The sequence below is a fragment of the Rhododendron vialii genome, chromosome 4a (assembly GCF_030253575.1).
Source record: "Rhododendron vialii isolate Sample 1 chromosome 4a, ASM3025357v1".
NCBI classification, from domain to species: Eukaryota; Viridiplantae; Streptophyta; class Magnoliopsida; order Ericales; family Ericaceae; genus Rhododendron; species Rhododendron vialii.
This window is the reverse complement of record NC_080560.1, coordinates 13,743,456-13,765,653: the sequence shown is the minus strand read 5'-3', so window position 1 is coordinate 13,765,653 and position 22,198 is coordinate 13,743,456. Positions and strand designations below refer to the sequence as shown.

Here is a 22,198-nt window from a genome sequence, read left to right as displayed (position 1 = left end):
ATAGCTATACTCGGGGATCTAAAGACTAGCCTTGAAGTGCTTAGCCTTCGGGGTTCTACTATCGAGGCATTGCCACAAGAGATGGAAAAGTTGACCAATCTTCTTTTGTTAGATCTCAGAGATTGTGGACAGCTGGAGTTTATCCCACGAGGTGTCATATCCAATTTGACTAGCCTGGAAGAATTATACTTACCAGATACTTTTGACCAATGGGAGGCCACAGATCACAAGAGGCAGGACAAAAGCATAAGAAATGTGACCCTCGAGGAGCTAAGGTGGTCATTGAGTACTGGCCAACTAACCACTTTACAGATGAATGTACCGGATGTCATGCTATTGCCCAAGGAGGGCCTAAACTTTGAGAATTTGAAGATATTTTGGATCTCAGTGGGACTGTATTCTTACTCTGCGAATATTTCTTCTCAAAGATACACGCCGTATACAAATTTACCAGGGACAAGGGTATTTAAATGTGAACGGTCTTCTTTGCCAAATGAGTTCATCCCATTGGTGGACAAAGCTGAATCGCTATATCTCAAGGACATCGAGGGTTTGAAGAAGTTGCTTCAAGACAGAGGAGTTGGTAATAATAGATTTCTTGACTTGAAATACCTCGAAGTTAGGTCATGTGATGATTACTTGGAATATCTTATTGGTGAGCCAAAATCATTTGACCAAAGTCATGGGCTACTATATCCCTCAAAGTCGTTCAATAATTTAATTGAGGTAATTGTTGAAAGATGTGAGTTAAAGTATCTCTTCTCCCCATTCTCCACAAGAGGACTTGTCCACCTAAAAAAGTTAAAAGTAAAATCCTGTGAAATCATGGAGGAAATAGTTGGATTTGAAGGACAAAATGATGAAGATAAACTCACAAGTGCGGTGAACTTCAGTAAACTGAGTCAATTGCAATTGACGGATCTACCAAATCTCATAAGCTTCTACGCGAAAAAGGAAAAGACACGAACAACCATGGGAAGTTCTTCTGCCCATGCCCAACCTCTCTTCAATGAAAAGGTAAGCTTTATCGTTAACCTTTTACGGAGTATTTTAGTAATTTACTTGGGTATTTAAATTGAGGAATTAGTTGAACATTTGGCTTTAGTGCCACATTGACGGTAAGCCAATCCCTCAAAGACTAGTTTAGAAGTTTTGTCTTTCTAATTTTAAAAAAGGAAAAAAAAAAAAAAAGGGAAATGCTAAAGTATTCCCAACTTTGTCTGAGGATACAGTATCCCATGGCCTGTTGACTTTCACGTTACGAATGTATGAATTCAACCACGAGAGGGTGTAACAAAAAAGTTGGCTAACCATAAGCACAGATGTTGTAACAAGATTAATACCATAAAATGGTGCATTTTTTTCAAAAGAAGGCATACCATTTTCACCAAATGATGCATAACATTTTCCCGAATGGCATTGCATTTGCAAAATAACTCATTTTATGTTCTCCCTGTAATAACATTTACAACTGTTGGACCGCTTTTCCATCATCTCTCCTAAAATCAATTGGTGGTAGGAAGGGTTTCTATTAAGTCTTTTATGACATTTGACATTCCACCCCGCAAGTCTATTTTTAGAACGGTCACATGGAGTGACATTGTGTAATCAAATTTATGGGGGCACTCCCAACAAAAACAAATGGTATAACATTCACCATGTAAAAGCAAAGCATTTTATGATTTGGGCACACCATAAGGTTTGGGTACCATAGTATTTCCCAAAAATGAAAGGTATCGTATTTGGAAGGATAGTGCATGTTGCTGTTTTTTCAAACAACTAGCTGATTTATTCCTTTTGTAGCCTTTGTTTTGTAAAGCTTGGTGGGAGTCCCTAATGATGCGCATCTTAAACTACCTTGTAGGTTGTTTTCCCCGTCTTGGAGATATTGACCATTTGTGGGGTGGGTAACATAATAGAGATTTTGGACAACCACTCAATTGCAGTCTGGCAAGAACAAGGGTCCTTCTGCAAACTGATGGAAATGAATGTCGATGAATGCGATAAACTGATGCATGTGTATCCGTCTAATATGCATCCATTGTTAAAGAATCTAGAAAAGCTAAATGTAGATGATTGTGGAATCATGAAGGGAGTGGTTAGATTTGAAGGACAACTAGGTGAAGATGGACTCAGAAATGATCCGATATGTTTCCACAAATTGACTAATTTGAGCTTGTCAAATCTTCCAAATCTTGTAAGCTTCTGTACTGAATCAGGGACGGTACCGGGCACAACCAACGACGACGCTACTATCCATGGACAATCCATTTTCAATGAAAAGGTACATTTGCTTTATCAATATCAGTCTATCTTATTTTGAATATTTTCCTTCTGGTTCTTAAATAATTAGACTATGTTTTTTATCAACAAAATAGCATTTTATTAATAGGAGAAGGGGTTTAAAATTCCAACCAAGGTTAGAAAATACAGCCATTAAGATAAAACCCAAACACACCTAAAGGGTCAAAGTCCAATTAAACACCTGTGGGCTTTAAACACCCAAATTTTACCCACAAAAGTTGGCTAGGCTAGCCCAAGAAAATCCAAAACAAAACCCTAATCTATTGAAAATCTTCAGTCATAGTCGCCCAAAAACCACAACCACACCACAAGCCAACTGCCGCGAAAGCTCAACCCCACCATTGGACGAGGACTGAGGCACCCAACAGTGACCTTGGCGGAAGGCACGCCAACCAAGAGCCCAAACCACCCGATCTTCTTGCCATTAGCCCAAAATTGGAACATCCATGTGAAGACCGACTGGAGATTGAAACGGAGAATATGGCTGTGAAAGGGGGCGAAGATGGGGAGAGATGCCGTGGGAGAAATAACCAACAGACCAGGGCATGCGGTCGGAAAAAACAAAGGGGTGAGGGAGAAGACAGGAACCATGAGAACCATACCAGAAAATGCCGACCTTGTCAAACCATCCATGACCCCATCAACGATTGTCAAGGAACCATCACTTCGGCCCCCATAAACAACCAGGAAGAGACAAAAAAGCTGAGATCCATAGACGCTTGCATTGTCCTCCAAGTCACCGCCTCCGGTCGGCTCATTATCATGCCAATCATTTTGAGAAATAGGAAGAAGACAGAGGAGAAGTGAGGGGGGCAAGCGGCGGGCGCCCCAAAAGGCTACAAGAGATCAACAAACATAACCGGAAAAAAATAAAGGCACCCCAAAACCCCAAAGAGAACGGCAACCTCTGAAAAACAAACACCCCGCACCCAAACAAGCCCACAAACTACTAAGAAAAATTACATAACCCCAAACACTTCCCAAAGCAACCCAAAAGAGAACCATTAGTTCCAAGACTCGCAAAGTAAACTCACCCCATCCAAGGACAACACCTGTACTAGTGATCGGGCATACATAATGCGTGTGCAAATCGAATTTGACAAAATATGCACGATCTCTCCCTGGTTATTGTTTGTTGAATCTAATTTTGACAAAACAAGCAAAATTTGACTTGCAAATACATCATATGTGTTCCGACCTCCAGTCAGCTATAATTTAGATACATCATCAAGTTCGAAACCACTCGATACAACTACCAATCTCTAAAAATTATTATAAAAATTCTTAAGCTATATTCTGCCAATTAAAGGCAAGAATTTTGGAATTGCTAGTTCCCAAATAGCTTCTCTTTATTTATTGGCCTTAGAGGTTATTGACTTATGATATTGTACGGCGGAATTGATCCCAAAATTGATTTGCTCTCACACGCATTTTCTAAATGATAAATAAAAACATTTACTATTAATTATTCGAATGAGTTTGCAGCCAAAAGATAAAGTAAAATATCAATAAGAATTTCAACAATAAAATCTGTATAAAAAAATAACAATCAACGTGTTCTACCACGTCCAAAAGGAGGAAGGCTAAAAAGTTACTCCTAAAACTCACTTGTACATAAAAGGCAAACAAAGTATAACATTTTTTTGTGTGTCTCATGGTTCCATTTTCAATGCATAACCTCCTACTAATGCGAAGCAAAATATATCCTTATCCCTGGAAAATTTTGAAAAGGATCAAGCAAAATAAGGGAAATATATTTCTCTTTCCTTCCACCCGTCTTGCTGCTGGGTTTTTCTCTCAAAAAAATTAAAACTGAAGTCAATTTTGTTCTACTTATGGGTCAATAAACTGATTAAACTCTAATTTTTTTAAAATTTTTGAAAGGAAATTTTTATTTATTAATCTTCGAGGTTGTTACAAAGATTAAAAGGATAAGGAAATGATGACATCATATTCTATGCTAAGCTAAGAACAATCATGTGTCCATCCGAGACCCAAATCCGAGATTAGCAAAATCATTAAAAATAATAATTAAAAAACTGATTAAACTCTACTTCTATTACTACTATACACAGGAAAGCAAAATCATTAAGAAAAAATAATGGGACTCACTTGTATGACATGGGTGCATGACCCATTTCCTTGCACTCACTCCATTCGCAGATAAATTATGCAAGCATATTTGCTCTTTCAGAAGGGTCATCGTCAAACCAATCTCGATTTATCACTGTCATCTTTTCCGACAAACGGGAAAAATGGTCGGGAAATGTCTTATTTAGCCTTACATTTATTGGAGAATAGAAGCGATGCAAGTCGTAGAAACTACCTATTTTATTGGGTAGTTTTGGAAATATAAGTGTGAGCCAGCCTCAAGGGAGAGTCCTCACAAAAAGGAGCTACCTTTGTCATTTTTAAGTGTCCATTATGATTCTTCGTGTCATTTTTAATGTCTTATATCTATCGATGTATATTATGTTTTATATTTTTAAAATCATTGTCTTATAGAAATAATCGAGATATATAAAAACAATATTCATATTGCATATTTTTAGCAATATACATTGAGAGATATAGACAATTAAAAATGACACGCAAAACCGTAGTGGATATTTAAAAAGGAGCAGAAAGAGTAGAATAAATAGATGTTGTGAATGCATAATTAGACTTGAATTACAGCCCTCTCTCCTCATCCCGAGCCTCTGTTAAGGCTATCTTGCTAACGACTTCTTCCTCTTCACCATCATAATCTATAGATTCTATACCCAATATTTTGTTGACTGTCCGACTCCAAACTACTTGAGATTCGTTTAAAATTAGTCTGTCTCTGCTAGCAATATTTCGTTTGAATCTTTTTCTACTGGTTCTTAAACTATGCTGTACATATTAATAGGGTAACATTATGACTGGTAGTTATGCCCTTCCCTCCCTCTTTCTCTCTCATCCGCACACACCCCTACGCACAAGACAGATGTAATGTTGGAATTAATTTAGAATTGATAATTATATATATCGTTAATAGAGATTCATGTGTGTGATGCATGAAAAATCTATACGCGTCCAATGGATGAGGGGAGATAAAAATGAGTGGATGATGTAATTAAAAAGTTGTCAAATAACTTTTTTGCCCCCCAACACACCCTCAGAGACACCACCCTGAGATCCACCAGGAAGTCACTCTCTTTAGGACTGCCACCACGCACGAACCCACACCCTCCTCCTGTTGTTGATTTGGATTCAATTTTAGTAGCTAGTGATTCAATTGCGAAGACCAATGGTTTTACAACACTGGATGGAGTGCAATGGTTCCTATGGAATTTTCAGCAAGGTGGAGATAGGTGGAATTGGAGACTGGTGGTTGCAGCCAAAGTGAGAGGGGGGAAAATGTAGGTAGAAGGTTTCACGTGAGTTTCAGATGGTTCATAAGGATGCAAGGGTGGTCAGGTTCTTGACACGGTGGAGCAATGAAACGGGTTTTATTTTGGGGCTCGGGTTTGAGTCTTGTTTTGTTTTGTTCGTCCTTTGTGATTTCTCTGTAGGTTTAAAAGTGGGCCCATCACTTCAGTGCTAGTATTTCCCTCTCATCATAGAATTTTGGCAAATTGGTGATTGGGGTGAGTCGGTGAGGCAACGTGCTTCATGGGCATTTGAAAGTTCTTCCCCAAATATGACAGAGAGATATGTCTACGAATTCACGATCCAAAAGGTGCATGTGAAGGCTATTGTGAATTGAAGAAAATTTAAGCCATAGGATTTTTAAGAGAGAAAATCGCTAATTTAAGTTTTATTTTACAAATCATACTCCACCAAAATGACGTGGCATGGGGTTTTTCTTCTTCTTCTTGTCATTATAAGCCACTTGTTTTACCCCAATAAATTGAAGCCACTTTCGATGGATTTGTTGGTTGGAAGTCTATAAATTTTTCACAATTCCTGGTGATTTCTGTTTCCTCCAAAAAGCGCTTAACGTACCCTACGGTCAAGGAACATTGATGAGTTTACGGTCAAAGAATGTTGATGAGTGAGCATGTTGCAGGCGTGCTAAGACCATGACGTGGTTTAAACAGGCAGAGAATCTCGTAGTACCCTGATTTGACTTCTGTTGAGATGAATGTGTCACAACCCTTTGAGAAAAGTCGTGAAAGTTGGTTCGAAGATGCCTTGCTTGTGAAGGACTTGATAATTTAGTGAATAACAATAATGAAACAAGAAACAACTAAACCACTTGTATTACCGTCAATAAAGTGGAAGATGCGAAGATGGGCCCTGAAGACACGACATGTGTCCCATGTTTGCAAACTCACTTCCTTTTATTCATAGGGGCTCAAAATGGTTGTAGACGTTGATTGCAAACCGAAGTCCCTTGATGGTTGCCACGTGGCCGTTCGAATAGGTAAAAAACTAGCAAAATTCTTATTTTTCAAGGACTATTCCATGATTTTGCTAATCCTACTAACCATATTAGGGATGACAATCTCGATTGAACTGATGAGTAGCCGAACCATAACCGCTTTTTTTCCCTGAAGCATAATCGAAATTTTCCCCACAGGTGTGGATGTGGTGGAGGATGTGAGATAACCAAATGGGTTCGGTTCGGTTGTGGTTCAGCTGATACCCGAATTGATCCACAACCAAACCGAACCGAAATAGTATAATTACAAAATTATCCCCTTATATATACATATGTCCAGTTGTAGGGTTCGGTCTTTATCATTTCATTTCGTCCCTCCACTTTGAGAATAATTTTGTTCACTTCAAAGAGGGTAGACATTATCCTCTTCGTGAATATTGGTAGAAATTGTGTGGCTCCCACCACAAACTAATTCATTATTATCTAAAAGTCACTACAAGAAAAAGTATGTTTAGTGACGAAAAAGTGGCGATAAAATTTAATTTCGTCGCTAAATGAGTATATTTGGCGACAAAAAAATAAATTCGTCACTGTTTTGATAACTTCCTTGACGAAATTATTTTGTCACCAATTATAACTATTTAGCGACGAAAAAGATATTTTTGTCACTAAAGGCTCCTATTTAGTGACGAAATAAAATTTTCGTCGCCAAAAGAGTAAAAAAGGAGACGAAATTATTTTTTGTCGCCAAAGATAACTATTCGGTGACGGAAAAAATATTTTGTCGCCAAATGAACCAATTTGGCGACGAAAAATATTTTCGTCTTCTTTTTACGTTTTCAGTGACGAAAATTTTATCCTTTGGTGACGAAATTTATGAATTACGCTTTGTCACCAAATATATTTCGGGCATAACTCTTTGCTCAGAACTCCGATTGAGATAATTTAAATTGGGTTTCAACAATAACATAAAGAGCTACGACTTTCGTGTTTATTAAAATTGCTAATTTTAATGTTTAATAGTTCAAAATGCCGTTCAAAATATATTTTAATGTTCAATGTATGTGTTATATATTAGATATTTCAAACATATGCTAAAAAGTTTATATGGTGTAGTTGGTTAAAGCTTGCGTGCAAAACTTGGGAGACACGGGTTCGAAACCCCGCAGGAGCAAGAAAGTGAGATTATTTTCATATATAAGAATGTTTTTCGTGACGAAAAATTTCGTCATCGAAGGGTCACCTTTGACGAACCAAAGGGAATAATTTGTAACGAAATTTTTTGTCATCAAAAAAGCACAATAGGTGACGAAGAAAATTTCGTCACCAAGTCATTTTTCCGTGACGAAATTTTTCGTCACCAAAAGGCACTATAGGTGACGAAAAATAGATTTCGTCACGAGGTAGGAATCCTCGACAACCTTTAGTCGACAAATTTTTTTTCGTCACCTATATTATTTGTGACGAAAAACATACAATTTGCGACGATTTTCATTCGTCACCCAATGCAATTTTTCTTGTAGTGAGTATTTTGATTCCGTGGACCTTACACAATTTTCATCAATTACAAAGAAGGTAATATTCACCCAAATTAAACTAACTCATTGTTTTCAAAATTTGAATAATTCTGTCACTACAAGAAAAACTATATTCGGTGGCATGGCGACGAAATTAATCGTGGCTAAGTAAGTATATTTGGTTACGAAAAGTGCCTAAATTAACCAAGGGCTACACATTTTATACTTTTAACAGTTATTAGCAGTGGGAGCAAGATTTGTAATATTGTGTAGTGAATTGTTCTTAGACTTGACCCATTAAGACAATTCAAGCAATTCATATTTTTTTAATGTAAGTTACTTTCTTAATAAATATGTTACTCCCTCCGTCTCTAAATAAGTATTCGGCACGTAAACCTAAACCTTTAGAAAGATACATTTGTTTCGTTTAAAAAATTAATATTTTTCCACAAATGAATAGATTGCAATGAGTTTTATTAGATTGTGAAAAGTGTTCGGCTCATCTTGGCCGTTTATTTGCAAAATCAACGACTGAGAGAGAGTCGGACAGACCCCAGTCCGAGTGGGGGTCGGACAGGGGATCCGGCGCCACTTTGTATGGGGTTTATTATCCCCTTTGTCTTTCACCGTACGAATACATAAAGTTAACCATATGAGGGTGTAGCAACAAAACAAGAAATGATGTAACAATAAGCACATTCAAAAGAATGCGTGTCATTTCAGCAAATGCATAATATTTTTCAAAATGGCATAGCATTCTTAAAATAACACATTTTATGTTGTCCCCGTCATAACATTCACAACAAATGGTACACCATTCACGAGGAAAAAAGATAACATTTTTAATTTGGGCACACCCATAACGTGGGGTACCTTAGTTTTTCCTAAAAATGAAAGGTTCTTATTTGGAGGACAGTGTAAGTTATGGTTTTGATCTCAAACAACTAGCTGGCTTATTCCTTGTGTAGCAGTTGTTTGATAATGCTTTGCGAGCAACCTTTACATGGAGAAGTCCCAAATGATTTGTCTATTAAACTACTTTGTAGGCTATTTTTCCTGTCTTGGAGAGATTGTTCATTCGTATGTTGGATAACATAATAAAGATTTGGGACAATCAATCAATTGCTGTCGTGGAGGAACGAGGGTCTTTCTGCCAATTGACAGACGTGCATGTCGAAAGTTGCAATAAACTGATGCATGTGTTGTCGTCTAATATGCATCCACTGTTAAAGAATCTAAAAGAGTTAGTACTACGCAACTATGGAACCATGAAGGGAATAACTGAATTTGAGAGAGAAATAGAAGAAGATGGACTTAGAAATGAGGTATGTTTCAGCAAATTGAGAACTTTGATATTGTTAAAAGTCTTTTGAATCTATGATATTGCTACTATCCAAGCACAACCGCTTTTTAATGAAACGGTACATTTGCTTTATCATTATCCTTCTACCTTATTTTGAATCTTTTTCTGTCGATTCTTATACCATGCTTTACATGTGATTACGGTGACATTATCACTCTCTCTCTCACTCTCTCTCTCATACACTTTTCCGCACACCAGATAAATATAATGGATGGTACTTTTTTTATGACCCAGTATTCTTTGTTCTTCTTCTTTTAGTACCCTTACTCTCTAACGTTATCCGAGCTCATTCTGCCATCATTTTCCTCCTTTTCTAGGGGAATGACGTCTTTCAAGTCCTTGTTTTTTTCTTGCTATTAGGAATTTCTCTTCAGTAGTCCACGGAGGACTAGATAGTATGTTGTTCATGTCTTATTGTTTCTTGTCCGAGTATGCATGAAAATATCTAGTTGATCGTTAGTCATTGCCTACCTAATTTGTTGGATAACATACCCCAAAAAAAAAAAAAAATATGAATATTGAAAAATTATATGATGCTATGATTCAATTCATATAATCACAAAACTTCAAGTAAGGGCGCCCTTACCGTATTAAGTTAAGGACGTCCCTTTCCCAACCAATTTGCGATGATCCGAGCCGCTCAATATGTTCATAACATGATTTTAAGGGTACTTGTAAGAAATCAACAAAAAAAAAATGACCAGAAAAGGCTTGATTTGAGTAGTTTTTATTTGAACTGTTCGATAAAATACAAACAAAAATTGCTCGAATCAAGCCCTTTTCCGGTCTTTTTTTTTTTGCTGATTTCTCGCAAGTACCCTTAAAATCACATTCTGAACATATTGACCGGCTCGGATCATCGCAAATTGGTCGGAAAAGGAACGTCCTTAATACAATAAGGACGCCCTTACTTGAAGTTTTGTGTCTATGCATATATATTTGCTACCATAGCTATAAGCAGGAGGAGTCTGTTCTTGATGTAGCAGGGGTCACGATCATAGGTTGAATGAGCCAATCAATAGCATGAGCCAGTCCTTGGTCTCGTCGATCAAATGGGCTTTGATATTACTTGTATTATCAAGTGGTTCGTTTTCTCCAACTATGTCCAAGTCTCATACAATCCAATGCTGCACTCGTCATATTCAAATGTTGACGGTTCGTTGCAAAGTGGTTAAAACCTTTTTTGGTTTTAAAAATCTTATTTGACTTTGGATAAATATTAGTTAAGGATTTCGAGTAACTAGAAAAGTTGTGTTTGCTGAAATCGTGATTTATTTTTTATATTTTATCGAAAAAGGAGAACTTAAAATATCCTTTCCATTCGAATTATTTTAATCATAGTTCACAACTTCAGGCACATATTTGAATGAAAATATTTTTCAAATGAAACTTGAGGGAAATAAGGGACTACGGTTAATGATGAAAAGAAAGATTAGTGAGTTGCAACTAATTATACTAATAATCAACAATTTAAGGATTAGTCTTCAAGCCTCTACGCCAGCTCAATATATTGGTGGTACTGATAGGGTTCTGAGTACTAGTAATTTATCAAATAAAATGGAAAATTGGAAATCCCATCAAATATGATGTGTTTGATTATTCAATTTAAATATTTCTTGATGTGCACAAAAACTGGAATTTGGAAGAATGAAAGGTGATCAAATTTATCAATATGTCTTCTATAGCTCTCCATATTTTGAGACTCGAATCTTGTGCCTATAAGGAGAGATGGATTTGAGAGCTTCATTTTTATTTTATTTTTTGGTGAAATAGACGATAAAACCAGAACTCAAACATAACCCCTACAGAGTCATCAACTAATGGTTGCTACAGAAACATAGGAGGTTCAACGGAAAAAAAAAAAAACATGATTACATAAATCAAAAGATTTCTTGGCAAGCCCATCTGCGCATTGGTTTGCTTCCCACCTAACATGACGGATCTCACAGACAAGACACATCTCCATAAGGTGCCTGCAATCGCAAATAACAGAGCTGAGAGAATGGTGACCAATTTGATGATTAAGCAACAGTGAGATGGCCTGCATAGCATCCATTTCCACTTCAATACCGAATAAGTTTAGCTCAAGAACCAGCTTCAAACCATCTCTAAGAACCCAAAGTTCGGCCCCCAACACTGAGTTACAGCCAACCTTCCGATGGAAACCTTGAACCCAATCACCTTTATCCCTTCGAATAATACCCCAGCAATCCCACCCGAGTTACGAGCACTAATTTGAGAGCTTCATTGGACCTCATTGTTATCCAATCTAAGTTGAAGATATTGAGCAAGGTTGGAGTTAGTTGCTCTAAGAAACATTTATAATATTCTAGAATGAATACTCATTTTGATTGTTTTAGAGCTTGATTTGGACCTCATTGTTATTCAATCACTAAATGAATGTGTTGTAAACAACTTTGCAGGTTGCTTCCCCTGCCCTGGAACATTTAGAGATGGTTGGGGCGCCAAAGCTAACAGAGGTTCAGGATAAGCAACCACTCCCACAACCTAGAATAGAAGTTGAATCCTTGAGCAAACTGGAGTGCATTATGATTGGGGGCTGTAACCAATTGTTGTATGTATTTCCCTCCAATATGCTTCCTCAGAATCTGCAAGAACTCGAGATAGAAAATTGTGACGTGTTGGAGGTCATAGTCTCAAAGGAACTGAAGGAGAAAGAAGCGATCAACCATGACATCATTGTGTTCCCTCAGTTAAAGTCTGTGACACTTCGGTATTTGCCTAAGCTCAAAAGTTTCTATACCGAAACGCAAGGCCTCTTCTCCGACAAGGTACAAAGGTCCTTATCCTTTTTACTTGATCATGGCCATGAAAAGTACATAATAGCGGGCACAAATCTATAATCTTGTAGTTTGATTGAAATTGGATAAAGACTTGATCTGTAACTGAGAGCCACACTACCTGTAGCGTGTACCCAACATAATGGAGCCACACAACCTCGTTAATTCGACCAACCCAATGTGAGACACAACGGTAGTTCGAAGGCGAGGTTTAGTTAGGGATTTGGGTCTAAGAGATATAGAGGGGAAATATAAGAAGAGAGTAAGCCCAGAGGCCAGAGAGGAGGTGCTGCAGAGAGGTGGTGATGACAGGTTGATTGTGACCTTGAGAGAGAGAGAGAGAGAGAGAGAGAGAGAGAGAGATTATTGACGAAGGAGACCAAACTGGTAGTGGATAGGTTTTCAGATGTAGTGAAGAGCATTTTCGGTTATGGGCTAGCTCTAGGTGTTTACGTGCTAAAATGGCCCACTCATTCATATTGGACGGTGGCTTACAGTAAAAAACAAGTGAGTCTAGTCGAGTAACGATTGTTTAATAGGTCAAGAATTTTCATCACTACTAAAAAAAATTAGGGTCTCTAGTGATTATAAATTAATTCAATTGTTAACTTTACGATCTAAATACTATTAGTCAAGATCTTCGAATGACAATATTTTGGGTTTACTTTTGTCTTTTTTCAAGAAATTTTTTTTTGAGTTTTTTTGGGTAAGAATTTTTTTTTTGGTAAGAAAATTTTTTGAGTTTAAATCATAATTCACAAAAAAAAAATTGACACAAAACTAATAAATACAAAAAAAAATTAATAAAGAAAAAATTAAGAAAAGGTAACTGGCTTACTAAGTCAAACCTGGCCTTAATTGTGTTAGTGCTGGTATATCCCTCCTAACATAGGATTTTGGCAAATCGGTGATTCGATTGGGGTGAGTCCGTGAGGCAACGTGGTTCATTGCATTTGAAAGTTCCTCCCCAAATAAGAGAGCGAGAGAGAGAGAGAGAGAGAGAGAGGTGTCTACGAATCCACCAAACTAAAGTCCCTCCCAATATTGGTTTTTTGGTACACATTTTGAACCCAGCGCGGGTTCCCGTGACGTACTTTGCTATATGATACTCCATTCTATGTTTACAAGGGTTAATTACAATGACGTCTATATTTTGAAGGAATGCTTTATCCTCTACAGGAGGAAAAAGATACGCACCTACTTACTTTCTCTTAGAGAATACTAGTGTTGTATTTCATTCTATGCACGGTATAGCCAAAAAACATTGAAATATAAAATTTATTTGTTGCTTTCTGCATTGAAGGGGACACAACGCTCGTTATTAAAGTAATTATTACATATGTGCAGGTATAAATTAAAAAAATCATTACCAATTAAAAAAGAAAATAAGAAGAAAATGCCGTAGAGCATAAATTAACAAACAAGAACAGTAAAAACTGCGATACCCAAAATCCAACCCTCCCCGTGTCACATTTGTCTTCCCCTCCCTTAGCCAACTGCCATGCTCTCTCTCTCTCTCTCTCTCTCTCTCTCTCTCTCTCTCTCTCTCCATCCAATCCACCCATGCACGTTTCCCTCCCACAAAAAATCTTCCTCTTTTTTAACAAATTAAAAAGTAAAACTCTTAAGAATTTAGGCTTGGGAAATTAGAGGCTTTTGAGGCTCTAACACATTTGTACATAGTATTGATTAATTAATCGATTGATTGATGTATTAAATATATGAACTTACTTACTTTCTCCTATAGAATACTTATTTGTAACTTTCAAACTTAAAAATACTTCCACCGTCTCAAATTGTTGGTCCCTTTTGGACAATCGCGTCACTCAAAAAATCGTCTATATCTCACAATCTATGATATTTTATATAATTTCAAAAATATCATATTATAGAACTAATTGAGATTTATTAAACAAAATTCATATCAAATATAAAAAGTACTACAAATTAAAAGATATAGATAATTTTTTGAGAGGTCCCAAATAGTGAAATGGACAAGCAATTTGGGACATAGTGGGTAGTATATTTACGAACATAATTTTTCAATTTGTTTTGCGCTATTCAAAAAATCTCATCGAGATCTATCATACAAGATTCATATTGCACAAAAAAATATTTCAATAAATCTATTATTTTTAAGCTTAAAAATTACAAATAAGTAATTATCTTTTAAGAAGGCTTAGTGGAAACATATCAACTTTTTAATAGTCACGTCTTAACTTGGGGTTTGACCAAACTCGAGGACCCTTTTGTCCCTTAGGAGACAACATGGATGTTGTCCCCACCCGGGCCGTCTATATCGGCAATGGACACTTAGATTTCATCTCAGCTGAACAGATTTCAGTTTGCCATCTGTCCATTGTCGAGATGAAAGTCGTCCATTAATTGCTGTAATTGGATGGCCTGGAGGGAACAACATCCATGTTGTCCCTAAGAGGCAACAGGGTCCCTAGGTTCGATTTGACCCAATGGTTGTGTAGCATTAGGTCTAGGATTTGATACCTATGGATAGAATGTTGGCCCTTGCAATAATCTAACTTATACTAATAGCTAAGAGCATCTCCATTAGACTCAATAAGTCACTTAGGGCTCGTTTGGATGCGGGATAAGAATTGAGGATATTATTTATGAAGTAGTGATAAAATAGTAGAGGATATTGGTTAATAAGTGATGGCCCACATTGATGTGAAGTTTATGAAAAAAGGTTTAAATAGTAGTTGGTTTGGATGATGTACTAAAAATGGGGGATAAAATAGTACTTGATTTGGATGAGAGATAAAATGAGGGGATATAATTATTTTGTAGTTGAAATGGAGGAGGAGAGGGTATTGTTTCGGCCTTATCCGGGGGTATTAACTAATAACACCCCAAAACCCACTCATAAATAATCCCCCCGCAGGGGGTATTAGCCAGTACAAGAGAAGAGGGGGGAAACCAAATATCCTTGCGCTTTGGGTTGCCAAACCAAGTGATAAACCTAGGCCCGTGGTCTTAGGAGGGGGAAAAACTAATACCCCTTCTCAATACCCCATCCACACGAGCCCTTAGTATTAAGGTGGGTGGCTAATTGCCAACATCAACGGGCTTGTAGTCCAATATCGTTTTGTCACCTCTTCCAAATGGAAGGTGATGGTTCGATTCCCACCATGAGTGTGAGTGCTTTGTGTGATGGTTGATGCCCTTTGGGCTTGCTCCACGTGTATGCTGCTTAAAGGTAGCACTTTCATATCCCCTTCGGAGTAGGCTAGACATCTATCTAGTGACAAAAAAAAAAATTTTGGGTGGCTAATTATTAACTAGTGGATGTGCAAAAAATCTGCTCTAATGAATTAGCTAAATAAGTTGATAACTTTGTTGATCAATATCTCACTCACTAGGTTTGGCCATTTACTCGGAGGGAGAGTTTGTGTGTGATGCAGCGAATTAAGCGTGTAATAAAAGAAGATCAGGCGACAAGATTATGACAAATCTTCCTTCAAACCTATTTAGTCTGAGAATATCCAAGAATAAAGGCAAACAACAAATAATTGATTTACATAGAATACCCAAAAGTTGGCATAAAAGAAAATACTTTTTATAATTTCATATATCAGCAAAACTCAACCCTATCCTAAGGTTTACATCTCATTTATAATAGTACCATTACTGAAATACTAAAAAGGAAAGTGCATTTAGCCATCCGCTTTTTGCTATCCTATTCAAGATGCTCTAATATCCTCTTGTCTGGGGAAAAAAACAATCATGTATTGATTTGTGGATTGATATTTCATTTGTTTTGAAAATCTACTCCCTCCTCTCTCACACTCACGAACTCACAAACAAGAAACAGCTTAAAACTCTAGCAACCTCCATTACAAACCACCACCTCTAATATAGTACTCCACCTACCCCAAAATTTGGAGCTACTATGCCAATCAGAGTCTTCGGTCGCCCAAATCAACTATTACTATTTACTATACTTGACAGTCCATCCTCCCCTAATGCTCCTAGCAACATCATCAATGTTGAAGAACGCCATTTTCAGGCTGGTATGTCATCCCCATATGTTACTCCATGTTTACTAGTCTAAGAAAAATTTTTGTTGATTAGTTCAAAGAGGGATGCTTCATACACTACATCAAACCACTATACCATTCGTTTCATTTTTTTTGAGCCCGCTCTGGGTCCCACAAAAATACAAAAAAAATATCCATAAATTTTAAAATGATGTTTTATGGGGTTCTATAAAAAATTAGCTCCAACGAATATTGGTAAGTATTATTTCTAGATTCGTAAGGACAAAACTGTGCAGTTTTTTTCTGTATTTTTATGGGATCCGGAGTGGACCCCCAAAAATATAGTGGATGGTGTAGTGATTTGATGTGATGTACCTAGACTTATTGTAGTTCAAATTAGAAAACTTTCCCCATATGTTAATTTTCTGTTAATTTATTAGCCGTAGGGTCAAATTAGAAATTCAATCCCAGCCATATTAGATGCTGATTAGATTTTATATAAACTTTCCATTTATTGCTCTGTTTTATTCCAGAAAACGCAAAGTATTTATCAAAATGTCAAGGGTTGAATAAAGGGTCAACATTTATGTAGAAAAATGTGTATAAATCCAACGGTTTATCATGTAGAGATATGTAGTCCCCACACCATCGTGAAATATATTATAGAAGAAAACACAAAGTATTTATCAAAATGTCAAGGGTTGAATAAAGGGTCAACATTTATGTAGAAAAATGTGTATAAATCCAACGGTTTATCATGTAGAGATATGTAGTCCCCACACCATCGTGAAATATATTATAGATATGTGTGTGTGTGTGTGTGTGTGGACCTCATAACTATTCAATTACTAACGAATGTTTTGTAAACTTTGCAGGTTGCTTTTCCTGTCTTGAAAAGTTTGTCTTTTGAGAATTTAGATAAGATAACAAGAATTTGGGACAACCAACCACTCTCAGAACTAGAAAAAGAAGCTAAATCCTTCTACCAACTTATGGACATTTATGTTCTGTGTTGTGTGCACTTGGAGTATATATTGCCCTTCTATATGCTTCCTCAGTTAAAGAATCTGCAAGAACTCACTATATGCGGATGTACGAAGATGGAGGTGATAATCTCAAAGAACCCGAAGGAGAAAGAAGCCACCATCAATGATACCATTTTGTTCCCTCAGTTAAAGACCGTGAAACTTAATGAGTTGCCTAATCTCAAAAGTTTATGTACTGAAACGCAACTCTTCTTCTCCAACAAGGTAAAATTAAGGTCTTTACCCTTTTTACTTAGTCATGGTCATGGAAAGCACATAACATAGTGGGCACACATGTATGATCCTGTAGTTTCATTGCAATTAGAGAAAGAGTAGTTGATCCGCAATTGAGATTAGGGTTAATTCGATTTTCATCAGAAGGAAGAAAAAAAAAACAACAACAAAGAGGCTAAAGAAAACTATTCTCAAAGAGAAGAAATTAGAAGACTCTTTTTTTCGGCAAAAAAGAGAGAAGATCTAGACTTGTACTCTATTATTTTTTCGATTACAGTGGACTGTTGTGGCTTCCGTGGTTTTGTGTTTCTGTTTCATACGCACTATTTTTGTTTGCCATGTGATTTCTATGATCGATAGTTTTTAAGATCCACAGGGGGCGTTGTGCATTGTACGTGGAGTTCGATTCCTAACATCATTCCCTGCGACCGCTTTAAAAACATGCATGTAGTAAGATGTCCAATACTCGTAAAAGATTTAATTGAAACCCTCCCTAAAACAAATTGGTTTTAGGAGTACTGATAGTAGAAAAACGGTCCGACAATTAGTCAATTACTCATGACCTTACGTTTTATCCTACAGGTTTTGTATTTGTCCACGACCATGTAATATAGCATATGGCTTTATCGTGCAACAATATATCCATTATATCTCGTAATCTGTTGACGGATGATAAAGTGGATCCTTAGCTTGCTCCTCCTATTAGATGAACATGCCTCAATAATCTTCGGAAACGTTAATTCCAATTAGCCTAACTTATTCACTTCTATAGTTACTAACAATACGATGACATCAATTTTGTTGCAGGATGCATTCCCAGTATTGGAGACAATAAAACTAGTCCCTAAAGGTACTTTAGAGTTTCTCTGGAACGAGATGGCCCCTACGAAAGAGGTATCCACGGAGGTTAGGATTTTAATTACTTGGTTTTCGTCACTTAATAAACACTTGTATGTGAATACTTACCAGAAACTATTCGACTGATGCTTCAGATTTTGAATTTTATTTTAGCTTCTAAGTTTTCCACTTTCTTTGGATTAGGAATGTGGTACAAGTGGCAAAGAAAGTGACCATAATGGTGAACAAGGCTGAAGATCATGATGATGGTAAGGCTACATAATATATGTGAAAGTTTCATCAGCAAGTGGCTGTTCTAGAAGCAAAGAACTTGATCTTGTCTTTTCTTTCTTATTCCCTTTATTGATAGCCAAATTAAGCCCAAACGTAATCATGTCACTTGCTGTTATTAAAGAATTATCATAATGTTAATGATACGGCCTCTGACCTGATTTTTTTGATTTTTTTAACCGAGGCTTCCTGGGTTTTTTCTCTTAATTTTCATTAGATTCGGGTCAAATTTTTGGATTAATCGTTTGTCTAAAAGGAAGTAATCGGAAAAGGTAAAAGTATGAACCAAAATCAAAAAAAGTTCACTAAAGAAGAACAAATTAAGATTAAAAAAAATGACAAAATATACAGTCTTTTGTGTATTTAGCACTGTCTTATATAAACCTTTTTCAATATTGGTCTAAATTTCTATATTTTCTTATTCCTCTCGTCATGACAAAAGATCCGAGGTACTAAATTATGACGAAAAGCTAAAATTAAAAGAAGTAGCTAAACATTAAATAATACCGCTTCTCCTCCCCAAAAAGTAAATTAGTTCAAACAACCAATTCATATGATCAGTGTAGTAGGACATGCTTAAGAAGTTTCGAGAAAAATTCAACTCTCCATCTCTACATTCGTCGTACTATAAAAAAAAAAAGTTGCATTAATTTATAGTCTGCAACAAAGGTGTTTTCTGCTTCTATTATGTCCTAAATCCTAATGAATATCATGGCTTCAGTTTCTTTGATAATTACAATCAATATATTTTATGCAACAGGAAACCTAATGTTTGCGCTGGCCGGAAGTTATGGGCGCCGTTCAGGTTGCTGGGAAGACAAGAATGCGTTGGAGTAGCCTCCTACATCCAGGTGCAAAACTTGTTCAGTTGAAGGTGCATCTGACGATGATGCTTTTCTCTATTTGGACCATAAGAAGGAGAATTTTCTAGTTTTCAAGTTTGTTTGTGTTTTAAGCTACAATCGCTTTTATATGGCTTCTCTGCAGTCTGCGTTTGGACTGCAGAGAGCGGTCCGGACAATCTCAATCGTCCAAAAGTATTTTGAATGGTTAGATTTTATCGAAAGACTATTCGCGAAAATAGTCTTTTATTCACACGAATAGTTTGTATTAGATCAGAACCCTTGATTGAAGAAGTGAACGAACAAGACTTCTCTACAGTCTAACTGCAGAGGAGTTGGATCCTTTCCAATTCGAGCTAGACCTCACATTGGAAACTTGTTAGTCCTTCGTATTCTCATGTTTGTGAACTTTTGTGAGATTGCTTCTTGGACATTTGTTTTGCAAACTATATCTGTAATAATGTTTGTGATTTGGATTGTAATAATAAATATCGGATGAGTTCTGTGATTGTAATAATAAGGTTCGTGAACTTATGAACTTAACCTAAATGTCCGTTGTGCTTTTTGATGCTTGTGTTATACTCCTTCTCGATCAGTTGAGAAAGCAATAAGATGAATTAAAAAAGCATCTCACAGAGATTGAGACTAAGTTCAATAAGTTGAATCATAGAAATAAGAGGGACCCTTATTCCTTAATGGTTTTTAAGAAAACTTGCAAGATGTTGGATGTAAGTTCTGCTTTGAACATTGAAGTTAAAGGAGGGAGAAATCATAATCTAAAGAAATTTGTTGAAATGCAAGAGAAAGAATTAACGGAAAAGAGCTAGATGACTTTGAGAAAGAGTTTATCTCGGAGGACGATATTGATTTCGAGAGGATGAAGCCTCTCTCTCACTCTGTGACCTTTTGACTATGAGTTTGGGCAGGTTCATGGTGTTTTGTTTCTTCTGGTTTTGCTCAGTGGTCTCTTGGTTTCGGTTTTGGCTGCTTCTTTTGGTCGAGGTGTTAGTTGAGAGGGAGAGATAGCAGTGTAGTCTTTTGCGGAGGTAAAAGAATGATTTTTTTTATTTTGGGGGGTGGCATTTCTTTTTAGGTCTCAGTGGTTTTGTTTTTGTGTTTGTTTGGCTCTCTGGCTGATTGATGATGGGGATTTTGTGTTGAGTCCGAGGTTCGCTTAGGATTTTGGTTGTTTCTTGTTGGTTTTTGTGGTTTTTTGGTGTTCAGTTAGCGTCTTGTCTTCTTTTAGGTCTCGGGTGGCTTAGTGCCGGTGTGCCTTTGATCATTTTAATCTTTGTAATCCTTTATAAAGATTAATAAGATGAATGTTTGATTTTTTTAGATTCACAACAATAGAGAAAGAAAGAAGAAATATCCATTTTTCCCACCCCAATTAGGGGGATAGGGAGCTATGATATAGCATGCTTGATGTGTAGTCATTATCATTCCCATCAAAAGTTGAATATTTTATTTGAACCGTTCAATTTCACCGTCTCGTTGAATACATGATTCATGCAAATTCTAAGTTAATTGATCAAATTTTTCGTCATATGAGCGAAACACATTTATCTCATAGAACATTCTCAATATAATTCTAGTTGAGTTTTTTTTTTTCTTCAAGATGAACATCTTTATATGATGTAGTTAAAAAAATCCGATCAACTTGAATTTTATAGGTCACCTGATCAATGAGAAAAAAAGACAAAAGATTCAAATCAAATAATCAGGCGCTTGATTTTTTTTTTCTCGACAAACAAAATTTTATAAAACTCAAAAGGGGTACATCGAAAAAGAACACACTAAGCACAAAGCGCTTACTCGTTCAAGAAAAAAAGAAAAAAGGAAAGAAATATACACACAAGCATCCAACCGAAAGTTGAAAGGAACCACACCAAAAACCCTACTAGAGCCCGCATTGAATGTCGGGCCAAGTATTAATTACACGGCCTTGACTATCAACTACAGATTGGTTGAAATTGAAACCGTTTAGATTAAAAGTTATAGTACTGATACCTAAAGCAGTGAACCAGATACCTACTACAGGCCAAGCAGCTAGAAAAAAATGTAAAGAACGAGAGTTGTTGAAACTAGCATATTGGAAGATCAATCGGCCAAAATAATGATGAGCAGCTAAGTTTCACCATCTAGATACTATCAAAAAAGCCCTTAAAATCCTCCATAGCATATACCTTATCAAGCGCCTGATAATATTGGCCGCACAACAAAGGCTCTTTCTTCCCAATTAGGGAGGCATCATAGCCAAGACGTAACCATTGGGTATCGTTACTATCGTACCTGCGCCTGATATCGCCTTGATGAAATGTGTAATGTCTTCTACGAGGTGGCCAATCTGGCAGTAGATTCTGCTTCCAAGTTTGAGGAGCTAATTAATGGCCATACCCATATATGAGGTAAGAGATGAATTAAGAATAAAAAAAAATAGAACTATTTTTTAGTTCCCCGATAAAAAATATACCCAACATATGACCTAAAAAAGGATAATAGGAGTAATGGAGTATGATGATAGGGAGGAGAGGGCTCATTTGGACATGGGATAGTTTTGAAATAACCAATTTCATGCAAAAAGAAATGTATTTAATGTTGGAAGGCAACACGAATAAGGTAAGTTTTTTTGACAGGAAAA

The 22,198-nt window shown here is 36.6% G+C and overlaps 1 protein-coding gene across 6 annotated transcripts; it reads left to right on the top strand.

Moving 5' to 3' along the window:
• Positions 1 to 81: 81 nt before the first annotated feature.
• LOC131322788 (uncharacterized) lies at positions 82 to 20,106 on the top strand. Of its 6 annotated transcripts, none has more exons than XM_058354252.1 (8): positions 82 to 1,017; positions 1,865 to 2,284; positions 9,216 to 9,494; positions 11,956 to 12,324; positions 17,204 to 17,578; positions 18,395 to 18,481; positions 18,629 to 18,693; positions 19,476 to 20,106. In XM_058354252.1, the coding sequence occupies exons 1-7, from the start codon at positions 82 to 84 to the stop codon at positions 18,677 to 18,679; spliced, it is 2,517 nt and encodes an 838-aa protein (XP_058210235.1). In that variant the 3' UTR covers positions 18,680 to 18,693; positions 19,476 to 20,106. The 6 variants fall into 6 exon arrangements, with proteins under 6 accessions (XP_058210235.1, XP_058210233.1, XP_058210236.1 ...); XM_058354250.1 differs by having other exon boundaries at positions 18,395 to 18,493; XM_058354253.1 differs by lacking the exon at positions 19,476 to 20,106 and having other exon boundaries at positions 9,216 to 9,304; positions 9,476 to 9,494; positions 18,395 to 18,493; positions 18,629 to 19,343.
• The last annotated feature ends 2,092 nt before the right edge of the window (positions 20,107 to 22,198 follow it).

Bases quoted from the DNA above. Each gene is read 5' to 3' on its own strand.
- LOC131322788 (XM_058354250.1), top strand. From the start codon at position 82: ATGGAAAAGTTGACCAATCTTCTTTTGTTAGATCTCAGAGATTGTGGA. The intron at 1,018-1,864 runs GTAAGCTTTATC...ACTACCTTGTAG, and splicing joins AACCTCTCTTCAATGAAAAG to GTTGTTTTCCCCGTCTTGGA. The intron at 9,495-11,955 runs GTATGTTTCAGC...ACAACTTTGCAG, and splicing joins AAGATGGACTTAGAAATGAG to GTTGCTTCCCCTGCCCTGGA.